At 40.5% G+C, this 21969-nt stretch overlaps 1 protein-coding gene across 4 annotated transcripts in view; it reads left to right on the forward strand.

The window, feature by feature from the left end:
* Positions 1–21969, forward strand: part of LOC149190093 (uncharacterized) — a 230443-nt gene that overhangs the window by 22764 nt on the left and 185710 nt on the right. For all 4 annotated transcript variants that reach the window (XM_089412035.1, XM_089412032.1, XM_089412030.1 and 1 more), the window contains exons 3-5: positions 18506–18556; positions 19178–19717; positions 20023–20283. In XM_089412035.1, coding sequence (XP_089268161.1) covers positions 18506–18556; positions 19178–19717; positions 20023–20283 — 852 coding nt within the window. The remainder of the gene's footprint in view (positions 1–18505; positions 18557–19177; positions 19718–20022; positions 20284–21969) is intronic.

The following is a 21969-nucleotide window of genomic DNA, read 5'->3' on the forward strand; positions in this document are numbered from 1 at the left end:
CAGACTGAAGATGTCAAAAGAAGAAGGTATAGCCTCATACTTTATGAGGATATCTTAGATCAGGGATTGACTTCAAGATCTAGGAGAATTAATGTCTGACAGGGAAATGACTACAGTTGTACTAAATGCACTACCAGAGGAGTGGGGTAACTTTACTTCAAGTATTTATGGGAAGAAAGAAGCTACTCCATTCCATGAGCTGTGGTCACTATGCAAGATTGAAGAATCCAGGCTAAAGGCAAAATCTGATGTGGGATCAGGTGAGCAAAATCAAGCATATGCTGCAATAACAAAAAGAAAGGGAAAATTTGGAAAGTTTGGTCCTCAGAAAAAGAAGAAGAACATGGCTAAAATACAATGCTATGGGTGTCAAGAATATGGGCACTATAGGAGAGATTGTCTTAAGCTCAAGAAGGACAATAATAAAAGAAGAAGAGAAGAAGCCCACATCACCGAGGAAGTGGAGGAAGCTGAAAAGAAGAAGTCCAAGAAGAAGGAAGTAATAGATCTCCACTATCGAGATAGTCTTCCTCACCTAGCTCTTTTCTAGTTTCTAAGTTTTCTCGTTGTAAAGTAGGAGCATGATAGGATGCATCAAGGCATCATAAAAGCATTGAAAGCAAGAGCTTGGGACACCCTCATAGAGAAACATGAAAGATGGTTGGAATCTATGGAAGTTAACAATGAAGGATGTAGCTCCTGGGAACCAAATTAGAAACATAAGTGGCACGTATGGAAAAGAAAAGAAGAAGGTCATCTAGTACAAGACTTGTCAAAAGGAAACATTTGCTTATGGGGATACTTTAGATCCTCAAGATTCTCTGATGCAATCTTCATTGAAAGGTTCACCAATCAAGAGGGGAAGCAAGCGTTTCATAGAAAATTCCAAACTTGTGGAATTCATGGGATGATGATATGATGACATAAATGGTGAAGCAAATCAAGGGATTGAAGCTCTCTTCAATTAAGGAAGCTGCTGAAGGAAGTCTGGATGACAGAAAATAAATGAGGTATGTATGCTTGCATTCGATATTGTAGAGTCATGTCATATGGTTGCAGGCAATGTTTTAAAACTCCGACTCGGGTTCGAAACCGGCCGAGGGTCGGCTCCGACTCTGACTTCGACTCGGTATCAACTCAGCCGGTTTGATTTAAATGACTCGGTCGTTGTAAAAAATACATTAAATATTTTTTTTTTAATAAAACATAATTTTGAATATATACGTTCTTGTTTCCAAACACAAAGCATTAGAATATAGAGAGAAGACAACATATGATCAAAGTAGGCTTATGAATATATCCATTATATCAAATGACACCAAGTGCACTGTTCAATACATACATGATATAGAGATCAAAACAAAAACACATAACCAAGGAGGCTCTAAATGGGCTCTACAACAAAAGTAAACTGTAAAACATCACTAGTTACGAGTACTACTAGCTACTGTTAGAGAAGCCAACATCATCTGGCTTAGACTTTGAACCAGAGGCAGAGAAGAAAACCCATGGCTCCTCCTCCTCCTCATCACCATTTCCAACTGCAACTGTAGAAGTAGTAGCATTAGTAGGCACAATAGCTGCACATTGAGATAGACGAGATATGCGCTTCCATCATGGCTAAGTAGAGGAAGTGCCTACAACTGGAGGACTTGGGGCTGGGCCTGGTACAAGTCGATTTGGATTCCACTGAACACTATGTTTAACTAATGCGTCCATTTGGAAATCCAAATCAAGAACAATATCCTCATCAGAGTCAAACTCTGTTGGGTGACTCTCCACTACCCAATCTGATGCTAGATCAATATCTACCAACACAATGGGATTTGTATCAGGTGTTTTGTTCAACAATTGGTTGCGTCTTAGTCGGAGGTTATATTGGACATAGACTAGATCATTTAATTGTTTTTGTTCCAAACGGTTTCTCGTCTTCGTGTGAATCCTCTCAAAGATAGACCAATTGCGCTCACACCTAGTAGCACTGCAAGTTTGACTTAGAATACGGATTGCAAACTTCTGTAATTGAGGACAATCGCTAAAAAAGCCTCCCACCATTGTGCTGCAAAAAACATAGTAGTGTAATGAGTTAGCTCAACAAATTATATCCAACTTTCAAATTATAAAGAATTTAACAAAATAAGAATTTGAAAATTGAAATTTTTGTTTACCTGGCTCATCTGCTTCCCTTAGCAATCCTTGCTAGGTTCTTGCCAAAGGTACCTGTGGCTCTGCTGAAACAAGTGATCTGTCGGTGTATCTCTAGTTGATCACTTTCCTTAGGGACCATGCGATCAATGTAGTTAATCAATCTATCTCTAACCTCCCCAGTCAAAGATTCTGCCTCCAGAGCTTTATAATGATACCTGGGGTTCATAAGAAATCCAGCTGCATGTATAGGGTGATGGAGGTGATTGTTTCGTCTTTAATCAATGATTTCCCAAATGGGCCCATACTTAGCCACTCTATCATTGTATACTACCTTCATTTGCTCCTTTGCTTGATCAATAGCCTCATAAATGAAGCCCATAGCCAATCTTTCCCCATAGACCAACCGCAACACCTTAACCAGTGGCTCAACAACTTTCATCTCTGTTGCCTTTTTCCAAAATATTTCTTCATTAACCTTATTTTTGACATCTTTGCCATCCTCTGTGCGAGACCATTGATTCCATTCATCTCTGGAAAACACCCTTTGCAAGTTTTTATGTTGGGAAAGCATAGATTACAATGTCAAAAATGAGGTGCAAATCTAGTGATGGTAGGCCTAATAATATATTTGCCCCCTGTGTGTTTCCTCATCAGGCTCAAAATCCATGAGTGGTTGTAGATATATTTTGTTATGCTTTTGGCATGCTCTACAGTGTTCTTGACCCAATCTATTTTGCCAATATCCTCAAGCATGAGGTCTATGCAATGTGCAACACATGGGGTCCAAAAGATGGTTTTGTGTTTTTCGTCTAACATTTTACCTGCAAGAACATAATTAGAGGCATTATCTGTGTTGATTTGAACAACATTAGCCACCCCCAACTCTTCAACAACCCCATCCAAAAGCTGAAACAACAAGTGTGCATCTTTCACCCTCGCAGATGCATTAACTGATTTTAGAAACATGGTTCCCTGTGGGCAAAAAGATAAGGAAGTTTATGATGGTATGGTTCCTATGATCAGTCCATCCATTTGACATGATGGTACATCTTGTTTTTGCCCATGAGCTTTTGAAATCTTTCAAATATTTATCAATGGCGGAAACTTTTTTTTGCAAAAGGGATCCCCTTAACTCATGTATAGTAGGGCCTTTGAAGCCCTTTCCAAGAGCAAATATGGCATCAAACATAGGTTCATAATATGGTGAACGAGAAGCATTGAAGGGGATATCAACATCATACCACCATCTAGCTATGTAATCACATACAATCTCTCTCAATTCTTTCTTCCAATGGTCATCTAAAGTGGGCTGCATTTGACCTCTATTAGCTCGAGGACCATGTGCACTATTAGAGGGAGAGGAGGGTGTGATAAATTTTGATATCACCCTTCTTTTTCATTTTACCCTTACCCTTTTCTTGAAAAGATTCCAAAGAGGTAGGAACATAGTGAAAGGGGTTGGATGCATCAGTGCAAGGGATAGATGAAGAGCCCTCATAATCAAAATTGGGGTTGGCAGCTATCATTTGTTTTTTACTCCTCTTCCTCCCAATTTCAACCTCTATTTCTTTTTGCATAGCTTTTTCTTGCTCAAACTTCTCAAATTTATCTAGCAACTCCATCCTAATCTCCCCAATATGTGCTGATGGTGCTTCACATGGAGCAATTTGGCCTCTAACACCAACCAAGTGTTGTTTCAGCCTATGAATGCCCCCTCCACCCCCCTTAATTTTTCTATGACAAAATTTGCAATGCATTTGATTATCATGATTATCAATAATTTCAGCATATGCCCAAGCAACATATTTCATTCTAGGAGCTATTTTCTGATATTTGGACTTGGAAATGAAAGGAAAAAATCTGAAAATGAAAAAAAATGCTTCAATGTACATTTCTTTTACAAAAGCTATTTTTTTCAATTTCCAGATTTGCACAAGAAAAAAACAAGCAAAAACATATTTTAGAAGTGAAGAAAAATACCTCTAGGCACAAACCGCCTCCTCAATGATACTCCAATGGCTGCCCAAGAAGCTCCTCACTGCTGCTCCAATGATTGCCGAATACTCCTCACCACTGCTCCAAAAACAAACTCCATAACTCTTCACAAATTCCTCACAAATTCTCAGAGAAATGCAATGAAATAGCTCTGAGGAAATGTGAGGAGGTTGGGTAGCTTTTAGAGGCTTGGGAGAGGTAAATGGCCTTAAATATAACCTAAAACCAAATTAGAATAACGTTTGGGGTCTGTTTTCCCTCCAAAAGATATCGTTGGGCATCGCTGGCCGGTTTAACTCGGGCTCGGCCGAGCTGGTCGGTTTGTTACCAAACTGGCCGAGTCGGTGACTGAGACCCTTGACAATATATATATATATATATATATTTGGAGATGTGTTAATATGTATGTAGGATGCTGATGCAAACTAGAAGATGTCATGATGAAAGACCATGACAAAGGTAATTTTGGTTCAAGTGTTCATTTCTTATTTTTGAACAAATATTTGGATGGGCTTATGCAGGGTTATCGAGGGAAGAACTATGGATATCTTCCATCACCTATGCCCATGTAGTAGGATGAAAGATCCTTGAGGAAATATGGCATGAAGAAGGCAACATGGCATGAAGGAAGGCTAGATATGGACTGATGGATCACTTTTCGATGATCACTGACTCATGGATGAGAGTGATGGATGGTTTATGCCCTATGAAGAAGTCCCAAACATGAAGACTCGTAGATAAAGAAAATAAGTTCATGATATCATGAGGAGTTCTTCAAGCAACTGGTTATCCCGTCATCTCCACCTGAAGAGCTACTGTAGGTCCCTAATTAAGAGGGATCCTGGAAACACGTTTCTTACTTGGTAGAAACTTGGGAGCAAAATTCCTAAGCCAAGAGGGAGCTTAGGTACATTCCTTCTGTAGGAATGAGTACATTCCTTTATTGAAATAGATATGTCTTCCCTAATTAAGAGGGAGAGATTGACACATCATTCTTGTTTTCACTTGGGAAGACAGAATGGAGGTTTGGGTAAACATTTGGAATTTGATGCTCTTTGAGGATGTGTTAGGACATCCAAGATAAGAGTAGTCGTAGAGGACCGATATTCTTTGAGGACTGGGAATACAAGATAAAAATAGTCCCGGTGGAACACACATTGAGAACCCGGGTGGGGTATGTTCTGAGAGAGACAATGATGAGGGTGCCTATATAGTATACATCATCGGTCTCACCTGCATTGTGATTAGATCTTGTGGAGAGATAGAGCTGTTAGTCAAGGCCTTGCTATGTGACAATGCTGGTTGATACGATGCTATACAGATGGGGTTACCAATCCGATTCTTCTTATGGGAAATTCTTCAGATTGAGAATGACCAAGTACCATTATGAATACTTCCCTAGTTAAGAGGGAGTGTTGAAAGTACTAGGTTCAGTCTTCATAATGACATATGTAAATGTGATTTTATGTAATTGATGTAAAGAAAAATAAAATTATTTTTGTAATGCTTGTCTCATGGGTTTCATGAGCAAGGAATTTTATTTTTAGTAATGGCTCCCATTGTGAGCCCTTAGGATTGGTCATAAAGTCAAAGAGAGTCAATGTCAAGTATGAAAGACCCTTCTTGGGCATGTTACATTTGTATAAGAGTCAATGAAGCACAAGCATCTCCCTTCAAGTTGACTTCAAGAAGAGTAACAATACCTCTCCAAATGACATGTCGGCGCAACTTGCTATCAAGTTGGATTATTTTGATGAGGAAAAAACTATTTATAGGGCAGCTCGACATCATTTCATGTAGAGAATTTCGGTGGTCATCAAGTTTGAAACAAGAAGTGTGAAAGGGTCAAGAAAGACAGTCCTATATCTAGTGAAGTGAAGCAAAGGGAGATCGAGGTTTGTGATATCTTTTGGATCTGTTTTTGGGTCTATTTTTGGGACACACGTGTGAAGAAGGAAGAGGACTTTTGCTGTAGAGAGAGCCAAGAGGAATTACAGTCCTCTTAGGTAGTCGAGCTGGAAATAGGGCAAGTTTAAGAAGAAGCTGAGGCAAGCTAGAAACAGTCCCTATGCAAAGAAGGCCTAACTCTAGGAGGTCGAAACTAGTGAAAGTCTGAAGCAGAAGGAAGCCGTAATTGAAGAGGAGCTTAGAAGAAGAAACAAGCAGAAGGTTGACAAACATTGACTAAGGATCTCATCAAGGGAACTCGTGTCTTGTTCTTGGAGTGGCAAATAGGTCAAGGGTCTTGGTCTTGGTATTTGTCTAGAATCTCTATAAGAAGAAGAATTTGTTCAAGTTTTCCTCTCAAGTGTGAGAGGTTTTGGCCCTGGCTGATAGCCTATATTCTGTGTCTCTTGTCTCTTTATGGTTTATGCTTGGTAGTTGTTTGATGAAGAATAACATTATAATAACATAAGTAAAAGAAGATCCTAATCAAGAAGTAAAAAAGCATTCACAAGCAGTTATCTATCTAAGAGAAATCACCTAATCTCGATGCGCTAGATTTCTCAACAGAGAGGGAGTGAGGATCTCCTCCCTAGTTGAGTGAGTGTTGCAATCATAATTTCCTTTACACCAAAACCCGCAGGGTGTTAGTAAACAGGCGCATCGCCAAAGATAACGGATCCACGAGAAGCGGTTAAGCACATGCCGTGAATCACACGGGGAGGGCTGGTTTATCCAATGTCCAACAATCGCCCTCCAAGCGCCAGCCGGGTGTGATTCAAACTCGAGACCTTTGGCTTTGATACTGCTTGTTGGAATCACGATTGCTATTACACCAATACTTTGAAGGTGTTAGTAAACAGATGCATCACCAAAGTTAACGGATCCATGAGAGGTGGTTAAGCACATGTCGTTAAACACATAGGGAGTGCTGGTTTATCCAATGCCCAACAGTGAAGATGGACATTGTATTCTCCATGTGTCATGCACTATGGCTAGGACTAATAGTTGTAAGCCTAGTGGAGGCACTGGTAGGGAGAATGGTGGATTTGATAAGCATTTGGGACCGATATTCTTTGAGGATTTGAATCCAAGATAAGAATAGTCCTGAGGACCGATATTCTTTGAGGATGTGTATCCAAGATAAGAATAGTCATGTGAGGACATACTTGGTGAACATTTGGATGGGGTATGTGCTTAAAGAGGCGGTGGTGTCTAAATCTATGCCTCTTGTTGTGGCTCAAATTATACAGGCACAACCACAACGACTCAAGTCAAGGGCTGTCACCTTGATCCCCATCCTCTCCGTTTTAACTGTCTCCCAACAATAGGTTATGTGGGGTAGACCCTACGGAAATGAAATGATGAAGGACAAGTTGGGAACCAACTAGTTCGGGAGACAGAGTTGAATGGCCTAACATTTGGTTAAATCTAGCAATATTTTAAGGATTAGATTCAATTTATATATTTGAGACCAATGCCTTATGGAGTCAACACTCTTGCTTTATAAAATTGAGACTAATGACCAGATGGGCAACTGCTGCTTTAGTGCGCTACTATCCTATATGGGATGCAATTCCTAAGACCTATGCGAAATGCAAAGATCTTGGTTAATTTTAATTATATGCCTACACTAAGTTTGAAACTTTGACCTTCGCTTAACCATTTTGAAGTTGGGCTCCAAGGTAGGTTGTGGGGAAGAGGCTAATAGGAAGCAAGCAAGGGCTTGATTAACGATACCTTCTGTTAGGCTCCTATCACTCGATGTCTCCGGCCCTACAGACACTGTGGCTCTAACGATTGCAAGATCACTGCATTAACCACCAAAGTGTTGTCTAGGTCCCTCAAGCTAGATGAGAAGGGGTATGCTGCTTCAACTGATTCTCCCAGGTGACTTTATCACTCATCATAGTGCTGCACCTCGTCATCATGTTGCACCTCACTGTGCTGCATCATGCTGCACCCATCATCACTATGCTAGACCTCATTATCATACTGCTGCTCCTTATGTTGCACATTCTTGTACTGCAACATCTTGCTGTACCTTATCATCTAACTGCACTCACCAATGCTGCCTCATCCTGTAGCTCACCGTGCCCATCATGCTGCATCTTGTTGTTGCACCATGATTGCTATACTGCATGTCCCATGTGCTTGCAACACCATGCTTGCCATGCTGTCCCAATGTGACGTTGTTGTACCATGTCATAGCTTGTTATCCCAAGTACCATGCTCCACCAAGCATCATAGCCTTGCTGTCCCATTTGTTTGCTGCACCATGCTTGCCACCATGTGCTTGCTGCACCTTGCCGTTGCATCTTCCTTTGCTGCACCATGTGGCCTTGCTGTCCCATCTTCCTTTGCTACACCATGTGATCTTGCTGTCCCATCTTTCTTTGCTGCACCATGTGACCTTGCTGTCCATTATATCTTGCTGCCAACACACCATACAAACGCTGCTGTTTGTCACTTCATTACTGCTGTAATTTTTGGGACTGGTTAGGGCACACAACAGTCCCTAATCGTCCTCAAATTTGGCCCATAATTTCCCTCATGAAATGCGGCCTAGGCAAGTAAGGCTTCTCTCCACTCGTGCTGCTGTTCTGGGCAATTTACAGCCCCAAACACTTCCACGATGTCCCTGTTTTGAAGTGGTTAGGCCACAGTCCTTGCTGTCACCTACAACCCCCTCCAAAACAGAGTTCCTTACCTCGTTTTCTGCCCAACAGACTTGTCTTTGACCTACGTTTAGCCCTGAACATACTCGGCCTTCTTGCAATGGCAACTAGCACTCAAAACAGATCCTAGAAGGCTCCACGCTGCCTTCTTTTCCTCGCTGTAGGTGTCATGACCCATTTAGGACAACATTATGGCCTTTCCTCCATAACCGCATTAGGAGTTTGGGCATCTCCTCTAGGTCATGCGTAGATCATCTAGGACTGCATTTTAGCTTCATGCTAGGGTTCCTTCCCTACTGCGTCTAGGGCTTGTAGAGACCAGCGTATAGGGCAGCGAGGAGGCCTCCTTCTTGACTGCGTCTAGGGCTTGTACTAGGGCTCCTTACCTTTTGTGTTTAGGGCTTCCTCTCTTAGATTTCTCATCTACTAAAACCCAGAACTAGTGGAGAGAAATCAAGAATGAAGTGTTTGTGAAGTGACTCTCAAGTCATCTCCTTTTATACTAAAATGTTGAGCACATGTGGGGGTTATTTGGTTGTTGGCCGACCTTGACGAATTGTCTTATAACACAAATGAATTCATGACTCCATGAATACTTATCAGAATTGGATGATCTTTAGATCAATCCTACACCTCTCGATGAGAGGGATCCAAGAAAAATATTAGCTACCATAAATAACATGACCCACATGGAGTTTGGCCCTAGTTGCCAATTCCCTCTCAACTAAGGAGAACTCCATCCGTTGATCCATCTGCCAGGCTGTACTATCTCTGCCATTAGTGCCCTGCACTGCTCCGCTTTGCTCTGCTGAACCATGAAGAAGAAGAATTGATCGAGAATGTCTCATACCATTCTCTACTGACCCGAAGTCAGTTCCATAAGAAGAGAGTGTGTCATACCACTCTTACTGATCCCAGATCAGTTACAGGAGAGTGAGTTGTGTCACTCTTACTGACCCGAAGTCAGTTCCAATTGATCTTAGATCAATATCAAAAGAGAGTGTCTCAAACCACTCATACTGATTCCAGATCAGTTTCATTGATCCTAGATCAATGGAGGTCATCCTAGGATAGGGAGTACGGTAGATAAAACGATGCTTCCATCGATACTACTACTATGGTCCCTAATTCCATTTCCCTACTCATTGGCCAGATGAGAGGTACTTCCCATGAGTCAGAGATTGCATGGGTAGGATGCCTCGACAGGCGAACCACTCATCCCGTTCATAAGTCACCACGGGGTATCATAGAGGAAGGTTGAACCATTCACCCTGTACACAGTGCACCATTAGAGGAGGGTGAGTCGCCCTATGGTCGCTTGTTGCTCCAAGAAGTACCCCAAGGCCCCCGAGCTCCCAGCGCTCAATGCATGCATCATGCAGGACCCTCATAAGAGGGTCTCTTAACGACTCCAAGTCGTTCGGGAAAGTCACAAATTTGACTTTTCCTCGGGGCTTCGACAGAACGTCGGCGATCTGTACATCAATGTCAATGCGATGGAGCCTTCTCGCTCATCGATGTACCATATCCCAGATAAGGTAGTATCTGATGTCTATATGCTGGAGCAATCATAGAATACGAGATTCCCCAACAATTGAATCCCCCCTCTTGTTGACACAGAAGATCACGGTGGTATCCATCACGTGTACAAATAGCTCACTGAAGAGCTTCCACAACTTGGCAGCTTCACACGAGGTCATACTCGTAGCTATGTATTCGGTCAAAGCGGTGCTCAATGCAACCATCTTCTGCTTCCTGCTCATCCAGGATATCGAGCAGAACCCAAAGAGAACCAACACCCAGAAGTTCTCTTGCGATCCTCCACACTGCTTGCCTAATCATCATCAGAATAATCATGTAGCTTCACATTTCTAGCAGTGTATCTCAATTTATGAGAGATTGTGCCCTGAAGATATCTCAAGTGATTCTTGGCATCAATCCAGTGAGGCTCAACCAAATATGAGCCCAACATGCTAACTACAAAACATATATCCGGACGGGAGTTCACCAAGAACATCAATGCTAGTATGAATTTGTGAAACTTAGAGGCATTTCCCAAAACAGGTCCGGCATCCCTACCACATAACTTTTGAAAGTTAAGATTCATCGAGGTAGTCACGAGCTTGTAGTTCATCATTCTAAATCCGAAATCCAACTCCCTCTTACTTTTGTAACTGAGAGGGTTTGCACCTATCAGAAAGAGGTTGTCCTCAGAAGGTGCCGTATGAGAGGTCTATCATGCACAACCTTCAAGTAATGGTTTGGATCAGCGTTTCTCCTAGTGAATCTCAACTTCATTAGACAACTATCAATCCTCTCATATTAAGCCTGGGGTGTTTGCTTTAAGCCATAGAGGGCTTTCTTCCACCTGCATACATGAGATTCCCGATCATGAATCTCAAACCCCTCGGGTTGTTCCAAACTTGTGGACCAGCTACATGAGGGGAATGGTCCCCTTGTAAGATTTTCCTTTGGTACATCTCGAACATGTACCTTCATGCTCTTCTTGAATTCATGGATCCTTGTCACCATTTGACTCACATTGGGTGAGGTCCCATAATAAGTAGACCTCCGGTGCTATAGACGAGATGTGTCAACTGACATGGTCCCCAATGGACTTCCTGCAACTTGATACAAATTGCCAACCTTGAACCCATGAGTAAAAGCATCTTTGAAAATTCTATTTTCAAACACGTACCTTTCCATCGATGAATGTCACCTTGAAACCTTTGACTTCTAGGTTCTTCTTGCGATTAGGTACATAAAGAGATTCTTGTAAATGAATCGAGTTACCCTCATTCAATTGAGGGGTAACATTCCCTACACCCTTTTCAGGATAGGTGGCATTGACTCCAAGTATAATCCCATGATTGTTTCAATCTCCATCAAATTAGAGAGAGCACCCTTCTATTCGATGAAGTGCCTTGAAGCACTATAATCAATAAGTCAGATTCCCAAAGAGTCTGAAGGAGAGGGCCAATATAAGATAACGCTTCTTTGTCTCATCAGAAACAACATTTGATTCTTCATACCCGAGGTTCCTTGCTTTCTTTGAAGATCGGCTATTTCCTTGATGATCTGCAATCCTTTGATCATTGAAGATGTCCCTGGAATGATTTTAATGATCATTAAGTGATGTGTCCCTACCATTTAGACACTCCTCAACATAATGGCCGAACTTATTACAAACAAGGCCTCTGCCTTTCCTTCCACCCTTAGATCCAGACTTCCCAATGAAGTGATCTTTAGGTAGGCCATTAGAAGCTTTTGTTGCGCTGTTCTGATAATATTCTCTGCTTCGACTACACCCTTGGTGAATTTGAAGAGGGATGAGGAATCCACTGATCCTATTTTCCTTTCCCAACTGTCTTTGGTGATTGCTCTTTCACTCTTGCTTGGGCTTTGTCTTCACCTCAACTTTGATACCATGTTAATTTTAGGTATGTTCTATGCTTAGAGCAATTTATTTCAATTTTCACAGTTAGCTCAATATCTTTTCCAGATTAGCAATCACATCAGCATTAAAGTAAATTGCAGATAGAACATAAACATAGGTCGCAAAGGACAAGCCAAGACAAGAGGACACAAGATGTGGCGCTAGCCAGGGACAAACCCCAATGTGGGGAAACCCTTGATCAATTCTTCTTATATGTTCTTCAATAGTTCAGCAGAGAGAGAGAGAGATAGTACATTTACAACAAAAGTTAACACTTCGACTTATCTAAATAAGAGCATAGATTATCTCTAAGAAGATGATACATGAGGTAGCTGAACTCAATTGAAGACATGCTGCTTCAACTGATTCTCCCAAGTGACTTCATCACCCATCATAGTGCTGCACCTTGTCATCATGATGCACCTCACTATGCTGCATCATGCTGCACCTCACTATGCTGCATCATGCTGCACCCATCATCACTATGCTGGACCTCATTATCATACTGCTGCTCCTTATGCTGCACCTTTCTGTACTGCAACATCTTGCTGTACCTTATCATCTTGCTGCACTCACCAGTGCTGCCTCATCCTGTACCTCACCGTGCACTTCATGCTGCATCTCATTGTTGCACCATGATTGCTCTGCTGCACGTCCCATGTGCTTGCAACACCATGCTTGCCATGCTGTCCCAATGTGACATTGCTGTACCATGTCATAGCTTGCTGTCCCAAGTACCATGATCCACCAAGAATCATAGCCTTGCTGTCCCATTTGTTTGCTGCACCATGCATGCCAACATGTGCTTGCTGCACCTTGATGTTGCATCTTCCTTTGCTGCACCATCTTCCTTTGCTGCACCATGTGACCTTGCTGTCCCATCTTTCTTTGCTGCACCATGTGACCTTGCTGTCCCATGTATCTTGCTGCCAACACACCATACAAACGCTGCTGTTTGTCACTTCATTACTGCTGTAATTTCTGGGACTGGTTAGGGCACACAACAGTCCCTAACCGTCCTCAAATCTGGCCCAGAATTTCCCGCATGAAATGTGCCCTAGGCAAGTAAGGCTTCTCTCCACTCGTGCTGCTGTTTTGGGCACTTTACAGCGCCAAACACTTCCACGATGTCCCTGTTTTGAAGTGGTTAAGCCTGCGGCCTACCACAGTCCTTGCTGTCACCTACAACCCCCTCCAAAATAGAGTTCCTTACCTCGTTTGCTGCCCAACAGACTTGTCTTTGACCTGCGTTTAGCCCTGAACATACCTTCTTGCAATAGCAACCAGCCCTCAAAACAGATCCTAGAAGGCTCCACGCTGCCTTATTTTCCTCACTGTAGGTGCCATGAACCCTTTAGGACAGCACTGTGGCCTTTCCTCCATAACTCCATTAGGAGTTAGGGCATCTCCTCTAGGTCATGCGTAGATCATCTAGGACTGTGTTTTAGCTTCATGCTAGGGCTCCTCCCTACTGCGTCTAGGGCTTGTAGAGACCAGCGTATAGGGCAGCGAGTAGCCCTCCTTGACGACGTCTAGGGCTTGTACTAGGGCTCCCTACCTTTTGTGTTTAGGGCTTCCTCTCTTAGATTTCTCATCCACTAAAACCCAGAACAAGTGGAGAGAAATCAAGAGTGAAGTGTGTGTGAAATGACTCTCAAGTCGTCTCCTTTAATACTAAAACGTTGAGCACATGTGGGGGTTATTTGGTTGCTGGCTGACCTTGACAAATTGTCTTACAACACAAATAAATTCATAACTCCATGAATACTTATCAGAATTTGATGATCTTTAGATCAATCCTACACCTCTCAATGAGAGGGATCCAAGAAAAATATCAGCTGCCATAAATAAGATGACCCACATGGAGTTTGGCCCTAGTTACCAATTTTAACATATTGCATGAGCAACTAGTAACAAAGAGTTCTCATATTAATGGAAAAACCTTTATGTGGACTAATGAATAGCATCTAATGCTTTATATGGTATCTAATATTAAATGCCTTCCTTTAACCAACTTAAACTGCTAACATTACATACAATGTATTATTTTTCATCAACCATATCCTTGTCCTCAGCAATGAGGTGTTTAAACTGCATTGATGTGTTGCATTCCATGATTCAAAGTAATATTGGACTTTGTGACCCCCTGTCTCAATGAGGCTTCCTTGATATGTACCATCATAGCATCATCACAATATACCTGAAGGACTTTTGTGTTCTGCAAGACCACTTGATGCCTCGTGACCATCTGGAAGTCAGATGGACACAATTTAGATGAGGTTGCTTGATGTCTTGTCATTTCACATTACACCTATTCAAGTCCAAGGACCAAGAGTCATCAGCTCACTAGATGCACATTTTACATGTCTTTATACTCTATCTTGGACTTAGTTGCTTTCACCAATCAGAACTAGGAAGCTCCCCTTGCCAAACACAACCCTTAAAGGATGCAAAAGTGTTGAACATGGATTCACGTGAAGTTATGAGTTTAACATAAGCAAAACATAGCATAGAGAAAACATGTGTGTGCACATAACTTTAAGCTAGAAGAGAACATAAGCAACAACAACAATGTGATGAGAACATAGAGAATGACATTGTGCTAGTATTCAACATGATAGTGTATTTATATAATGTAGATTTGATAAAAAAGGATAGAGATATTCAATGCAAAGACAGTGATGCTTCTGCTGGTAATGACAATATAATTGGAAAGAGGAGCCACTTATATACATTGAGGTCCTTCATACACGATGGTTGGAGATAAGTGTTGCGAAAATCACGATTTCTTCCTCATGGTGATTTAATCAGCTGATTTAATCGGTAATTTTTTCGAAAATGAAAAAATTGCGATAAAATTGTAAAAATTGCCAAAAAACCGTGAAAAAATCACGATAAAAATCACCAAAAAATCGTAAAAATCATCAAAAAATCGTGGATGCTTTAGATACTTAAAAAATTGAAAAATTCGTTTTGTTTTTAATATTTTTTTAATGTTGCTGATGTTTTGCTGATTTTTACTGATTTTTTCCTGATATTTATGACTTTTTCCTTTTTTAGATCCTTGCCGATTGTATCCCGATTGTGATTTTCGCAACATTGTTGGAGATACATCCAGTCACCCAACTTATATGGACTTCTCAGTACAAGACCTCATGATGAGGATTTCATGATAATGATCTCTTACTTAACTCACTACCACAAAGTAATGACATCTGGAAGATGTGATAATTTGTTGACCATATGCATCTTACTACAAGACAGAATATTCCATGGCAAAACACATTCAAGTGACAGACTTGGTGATAATACTTGGGATATGACAAGTTCTATTTCTCGTGAGTATAAGCCTGCTATGATGGAATGGGGCAATAAGGAGGAACATACAAGCAATCTTGTCAAAGCTATCTACTGAGGATTGCGAGGAAATTTGTCCTGTCTCATCAAAGGTTCTTCTCTAGTTAAAATTGAAGAAGCATATAGCCAAAGGAAATTGACGTTAAAGTACAGAACTTTGGCAATCAAATGACTAGCCAGCATCCATCTGGCAACCATGGAATCTCCCCTAGAAGGCGTTTCCAACAAATTTTGATGGATCCTTGAAATGTAATCTGGGCATAGCAAGGGCAGGGTGTGTCTTCAGGGATCAAGAAGGGAATGTACTAGGAATAGCATACCAATTTCTGGGGCTACATTCTACAAGTCAAATAAACAAGCAGAATTAGTTGCTATGATCTGTGGAATCAAAGAAAGTTTAAAACAAGGTTTCAAGAAGGGTGACTTAAAATTAATAATAGACTACCTATATGGAAGGATCCAAAATCCACCCTTGGAATTTGGAAGCAACATCCCCTGGATCATGACAGCCTTGGAGAATTGTGAATGATAAACAATTTCTCACGTAAAATGAACCTCAGATTAGGGAGCAGGGTGGCTAACTAACAAAGCAATCTCCAGGAATGAAGACAAACTAATGAATTTAAAGCTATCTAACTTCACACCCAAGGAAAACGGTCAATGGAAGGAGTGTTTAGATCTTATTCTGACCCCTTGGGACCGTTGTGTTCTGTCATTCATGTTTTAGAAAACCCGTTTTAATGTCTCATAAATTTTAAGATTTATCAAGCACGCCAATGGATAGGGAAAGTCATTCCAAGGCTGGCAGAATAGTACATTCATTCTGAACCGCCTCCATGACAACCATGTCATTTAGATGCCTTTGGCTTCCACCAACTTTTTCACCCAAGCTTTGTTGTTTGTTTTCCCTGTGTAGAAGTTTGGTATCACTCAATGGCTGAGTGCTCATTTCACAAAGGAATAGGGAGGCCAAGAATGCATGCTCGCAATGTAGAAGCACAAAACCAGCCAACAACGTGAGGGGACAACATGCCAATCCCTTCATAACACAAGCATGGTATGGTAATTTTGATGGAGTAACAAGGTCATGAAGTCCACACTTCCCTGCCTTAGGAAGAAGAACTAGGATTTGAGTTTTAAATGAAAGAATCCTGGACATGCTACATCATCTAGAAAATTATGTGAATGACAGAGAAGACGGGTTGACTCAAAGGCAAACAAAGTTTGAACAAAGAGTGGTGAATTCTCTGGACCTGTTGGAAGCAGCTGTCAGAAGCCTTGACACGAATTACTCGTGGCAAGTGGATGAATCCTTCAAAACACTGGTCAGTCACATTGGAAACTCTGATAGAGGATGTGCTGAGCCTCCAGCCACCAATCTATATTGAGGAACAACCTGCTTCAATTCAGTTTGGCAAAGCGGTGCTCTGCATTTAACAACCCATGTGGTTCCTTTGCTAATGAGGAAATCCACTTACCATCTTGAGTCTCTGTTAATTCAATATCAATGTGATCTGGATTTCTGTTTTTGGCTTTGGTAAACAAACTATTGTGATGGCTGTGAAAGCTGATCTTTGTATCTTTTAGCTGAATGAGTGGATCTCTTTAGTGGCTGATGGCATATTGCCTCCTTTGAAAGTATTTAGATATCCTTCTGGAGAGAATTATTTAAATAAAACAAATCCCTTTTTCATTTAGTAAAGCCAAAAGACATACAGATTAAGAATGAAGAAGACAAAACCTAAAAGGTGAAAATGTAATTGGAGCTAGATGATGGCATTTCATATGTTCTGAAGCATAGTTTTGAAAACCAGTCTGGTTCAAACTGGAACTGGTCAAACCGGCCACGAGCATAGACGGATGGACTGGTTTGGTACCAAACGACCTGATCTGGTACAAACCGACTGGTTTTGTCCTGAAATAGTCATGTTGTAAAAACCTAACACCTAAACCTAGAGAAAAACTTAACTCCTAAACCCTAGCGATGTTGGCAATCAATTGTAATGTTGAATTCTTAAAATAAAAGTTGAAATGTCAACTTCTACTTAATTTTTTAACATTACCATTAATTGTTTTGGGAGGTTTGAGAGTGGTCCCAACTTCCAACCCTTATCGGACTTCATATGGTGAAAGTAGAATTTCATATCCCATTCAGAATTCAGCAGACTTGAACAGTTTTCAGGATTTTAGGATTGGTAGGATGGCAACATTTTCATTTAATTCTATCATGTATGAGGGTATGGGATCGACATTTAGTCAAGGGCACCAAGCCCTTTATGTACCTTGATGTTGGTGGTCTTGATTGTTGAACTCCTCTGCCATGACCTTAACAAAAATGTACCCTTCACTCATACCAAAATCATTGGTTAGGCATGTTAAGCTTTTTCTACTGTGTTACAAGGTTGAGGAATGTGAGGAGTCTGAAGACTCTAAGTCAGATGACGTTTATGTAGCTCCTGCTGATGATCACATTTCAATTAGTGGTGATGAGCTTTTGATGAGTGATCATGTTGATCAGTGATTTGTAATTGGCCAGTGGCCCAGTAGCTTGTAGCTTGGTTTTTGGACTCTAAAGGCCATTCAGAGGCATATTATTTCTGTGTTTTGTTGCTGGGTGCCATTTTGACGTATTCACCCTGACATGGCGTAAAGGTGAGCAAACTTTGCAGATTTTCTCTCTAATGGTTTGGAATCTTAAAAATATTTTTTTCATTAAAAATTTAATTATTTTATGTGTTTTTTTAAAATGGGTCCATTGAGTCTGGTTTGAAATTCGGTTTGATAGGTGGCCAGTTAGAAGTCTTGTGTATTGGTTAATGGATTGCCAGTACAGCTGTATCTCATCTTCTATTTTGGTTTGCTTTTCGTATTCTTTAATATAAAAGTTGTCTATTGTTTTCATTTTCTAAGAAACTGCTAATACATTTTACTTATTTGGACTGAACAGCCCTCCAGTTGTTGCAAAGTGTGTAGCACTTCTCAAACGATATCTCTTTAGGTAAGTTTATTCTAGTAGTGTTTTTTATAGTTCTTGTTCTATATTAGAGATATGCAACAATTGTTTCTTTTTTCTTTTTAAATTACGGCTCACATTTATATGAAAAATTTCTATTGCTTCAGGTAGATACCATTAACAGATTTTTTGACTGGTAAAAGAGATGAAATGATATACAGTTGTCTTTATTGAGTTATCAAACACTTCAGTTTTGATGATATATATATTAAACATAGATATTCAAGGTGTATACACAGTTTGTTGTCATATGGTTGTCACAGGTGCAAATACTGCAGGTATGCTCTGTGTGTGGGTTTGTGGCCATTTTTTAAATTTCTTCTGAACATATGTTGCCAACATAAATTCATAATATAAAATAAAGGATCATTATCCTCTGTCATTTTCAATGGGGGATACTGAGCCAAATATATTTGCAAAATTTCTTCTTGCTGTTTCAAATTTGATTCTTCTGAACATACGTTGCCAAAATAGTTATAAAACAAAAAGTTGTTTTTCTGTGTGTCATTTTCAACAGTTAATATTGATCCAATTGTATTTGCAAAATTTCCTCTTGCTGTTTCACACATTTTATTCTTTTCCCCAAATATTTGATGGTTGATGCAGGTATATACCTAGTATAGAGACTCTAGAGCAGATTGATTTGTTTTGTGTGAATCTAGTTGCTGAGTGCAATGCCGTTACCAACAAGAAGGCTTCTCCATGGGTGCAGTCTGCAAACAGTCAGCATGTATCATCAACTGCATCTGTCAATTCATCTTCTCCAACCTCAACATCTGCAGCATTTGCCTCAGGAGCTCTTGTTAAGTCTTTGAATTATGTTCGTGGTTTGGTTTCACGACATAATCCAAGACATTCATTTCAGTCAGCACTGTTTGCTGGAAATTCTCATGCTAAGAGATTTTCTCCAACAATGACATCGTTGAGAAGCAGATCGTTTGGTTCTCCACTCAGTCCAGGTGGCGCTGTAAGCAGAAGTTCCCCTGAGAATAAAGAGGCCACAAATTTGGCTATTACGAATATATTAGGTCTGGAAACAATTGATGAGGAGAACAACAATTATATTGCTCTTGATGTTCTGAAATCAAGATGGATTGTGGATAGGCACCAGCAAAGTTGGACCCCATCTCCTGTTATGACAGACAGGTATTTCTTTCATTTAGATTTGCTTCCTTTTTTCAGGTCCTACATGAGCAACAAGATGAACATGTAAATGGGCTAGGTGATTTTGTTGCTTCCAAGTTAATTGGGCTAGATGAAGTCAATACTTTTGTTGGTTTTTGATAACGAGTTTCATCTATGTGTTGCCCTTTTAGTTTCTTTAAAATTCCGTGTCATTGGAGAATGTCAAAGTGCTTCTGCTTTGGCTTTGTGATTATTAAAAATCAGATTTGTGAAATTTCAATTGTGAATATTTTTGAATAATTCACTAAATGTTTTGTGGGAGGCAGTGGGGGCATAGCACGGCCACAAGTAGAGAGCAAATATGATTTTCTAGAACATGGGGCTGCAGCATTGCTAATGAAAGGTACTGAACAAAAGGGGCAGCTGGGGAGGAGCATGCATAGGCGGCTAGCTTCCGATGTTCGTAATGAGCAACTATTGCAGCCGTCTACAGTCACAACTGTCACTGACACTGCATCTGCCCGTTCTCATTTGAGAGCTATAGCAGCTTCCAAGCATAGTATCAGAACTGGAACTTATCAAATTTGGTTAGTTGTTATTTGTTTGAATAATTTTGTTAGCCTTTTATATATCATCTCCCATTTTCAGAAGACAAAAGTTAAAATGTATGAATAAGCACTGTCCAATGTGCAGGCATGTCCATATACATGTGGGTGTTCGGGAATTATTAAAATGCACAGAATTACTTACATTAGGTGCTTGTCCATGTTCGGGAGAAAGAGTTGTCTATGTGTGCTTAAGCTGGCATCTCTTCTGTTCTGATTCATATTTTCGTTATGAATATTACAAAAACACTTATTCACTTATTGTTGAATATTTATCATTTTCTATCCCAATTCTATATCTACTGGTTCTATATTTGATGTATATAGAATCGAACTTTGGAGCCAACTTTAATATAGAACATTATATTTGGTTTTGGGTTACAGATTGATAAAACTCTAGAAAATCTCTGGAGTGTAGTTGATTTAATTCTATTTCTATTGAAACGTCCTATGATATTTGGATCATTTTCACTGTAAATAGTACTGAATTTGAGTTAGACGTTATGAGTATTCTTATTTACATACATATGCTCTTCAGAGTTTATGATAGAAGTTTTATGAAGAAAAGCGATGCATCAATGAATGAAAGCACGAGTATATTATGTATAGCAATATGTTTCACAAGAGTTGAGACTGAAGTGATTATCTATCATGTCCATATTTGACAGTTTGTACATCTTTTCTCATCTAATACTGAATGATAATTAGGGCATTTTAGAATTTTTTATTTCCTATGTAACCATGCATGGGAAACCCTTGGAGACTTCACCACTGTCGATGGGTATGTTGATTTGGGGTAGCATCGGATGTACTCTAGCCACGAAAATTGGTGGAGAGGTTAAAGCATATGAGATTTCCAATACTCAGAAATGGTTTGGGCAGATTTTAAACAGTTAGGGAGATATTAAAATAATTAATATTTTAATGGAGTCCCTAAGTCTAAACTTAGGGAAAATAAGTTATTAATGTGAATTAATATAACATTGTGTTATAAGGGTCCAAAAGTCATGGATCAAGCCAAAGTTAATCTTAGCCGTTGATTAGGGACTTAATCTCGACTGCTGATTTGTCAACGAGAAAAGTATATAAGGAGGCTTGAGGGTCACTTAGAGAACACACCGAGTTGATCAAGATATCGATTTTTTGGGGCAGGGTTTGGTTAGGAGGTCAAAAGAGTGATCGAAGTCGCAGTTGAGGGGCAGTGAATACAGAAGCAGAGAGGCAGAGGGTACCGGGAGAATCAACGCAGAAGCTGAGAGAGAGGGATGCAGAGCTAACCAGAGGCCACGCAGAGCCAGCTAGGGCACACGCAAAGGCAGCTAGGAGCTGTGTAGTACCTCATAGAGCTAGCGTGGGTGACGCAGAGGCTCTAGAGGCTGACGCAGTGCCTCCAGAGGCTGACACAGGGGTTATTGGGTTGACGTTGGGCCAGGAAGGGCTGATGTAGTCCCTAGAGGCAAACGTTGGGGTTTTTCGTGGGGCAGATTGGAGCTGGGAGCTGTCGGAGTGTTTATCCAAGGTTTCACCTAGAACATCTGTCTGCGAATGAGAGGTACTATTGCCGAGATTATTCTCTATTGGGTGAGCTGGTTTTGGCACCCAGATTGTATTCAAAAACCGCATAATAATAAAACCCTCAGATAGCTGCACTGATTTTCCTGCATTAGG

The sequence above is a fragment of the Pinus tabuliformis genome, chromosome 3_1 (genome assembly GCF_031772625.1).
Source record: "Pinus tabuliformis cultivar Carrire ecotype Pingquan chromosome 3_1, CPIR1, whole genome shotgun sequence".
Lineage (NCBI taxonomy): Eukaryota > Viridiplantae > Streptophyta > Pinopsida > Pinales > Pinaceae > Pinus > Pinus tabuliformis.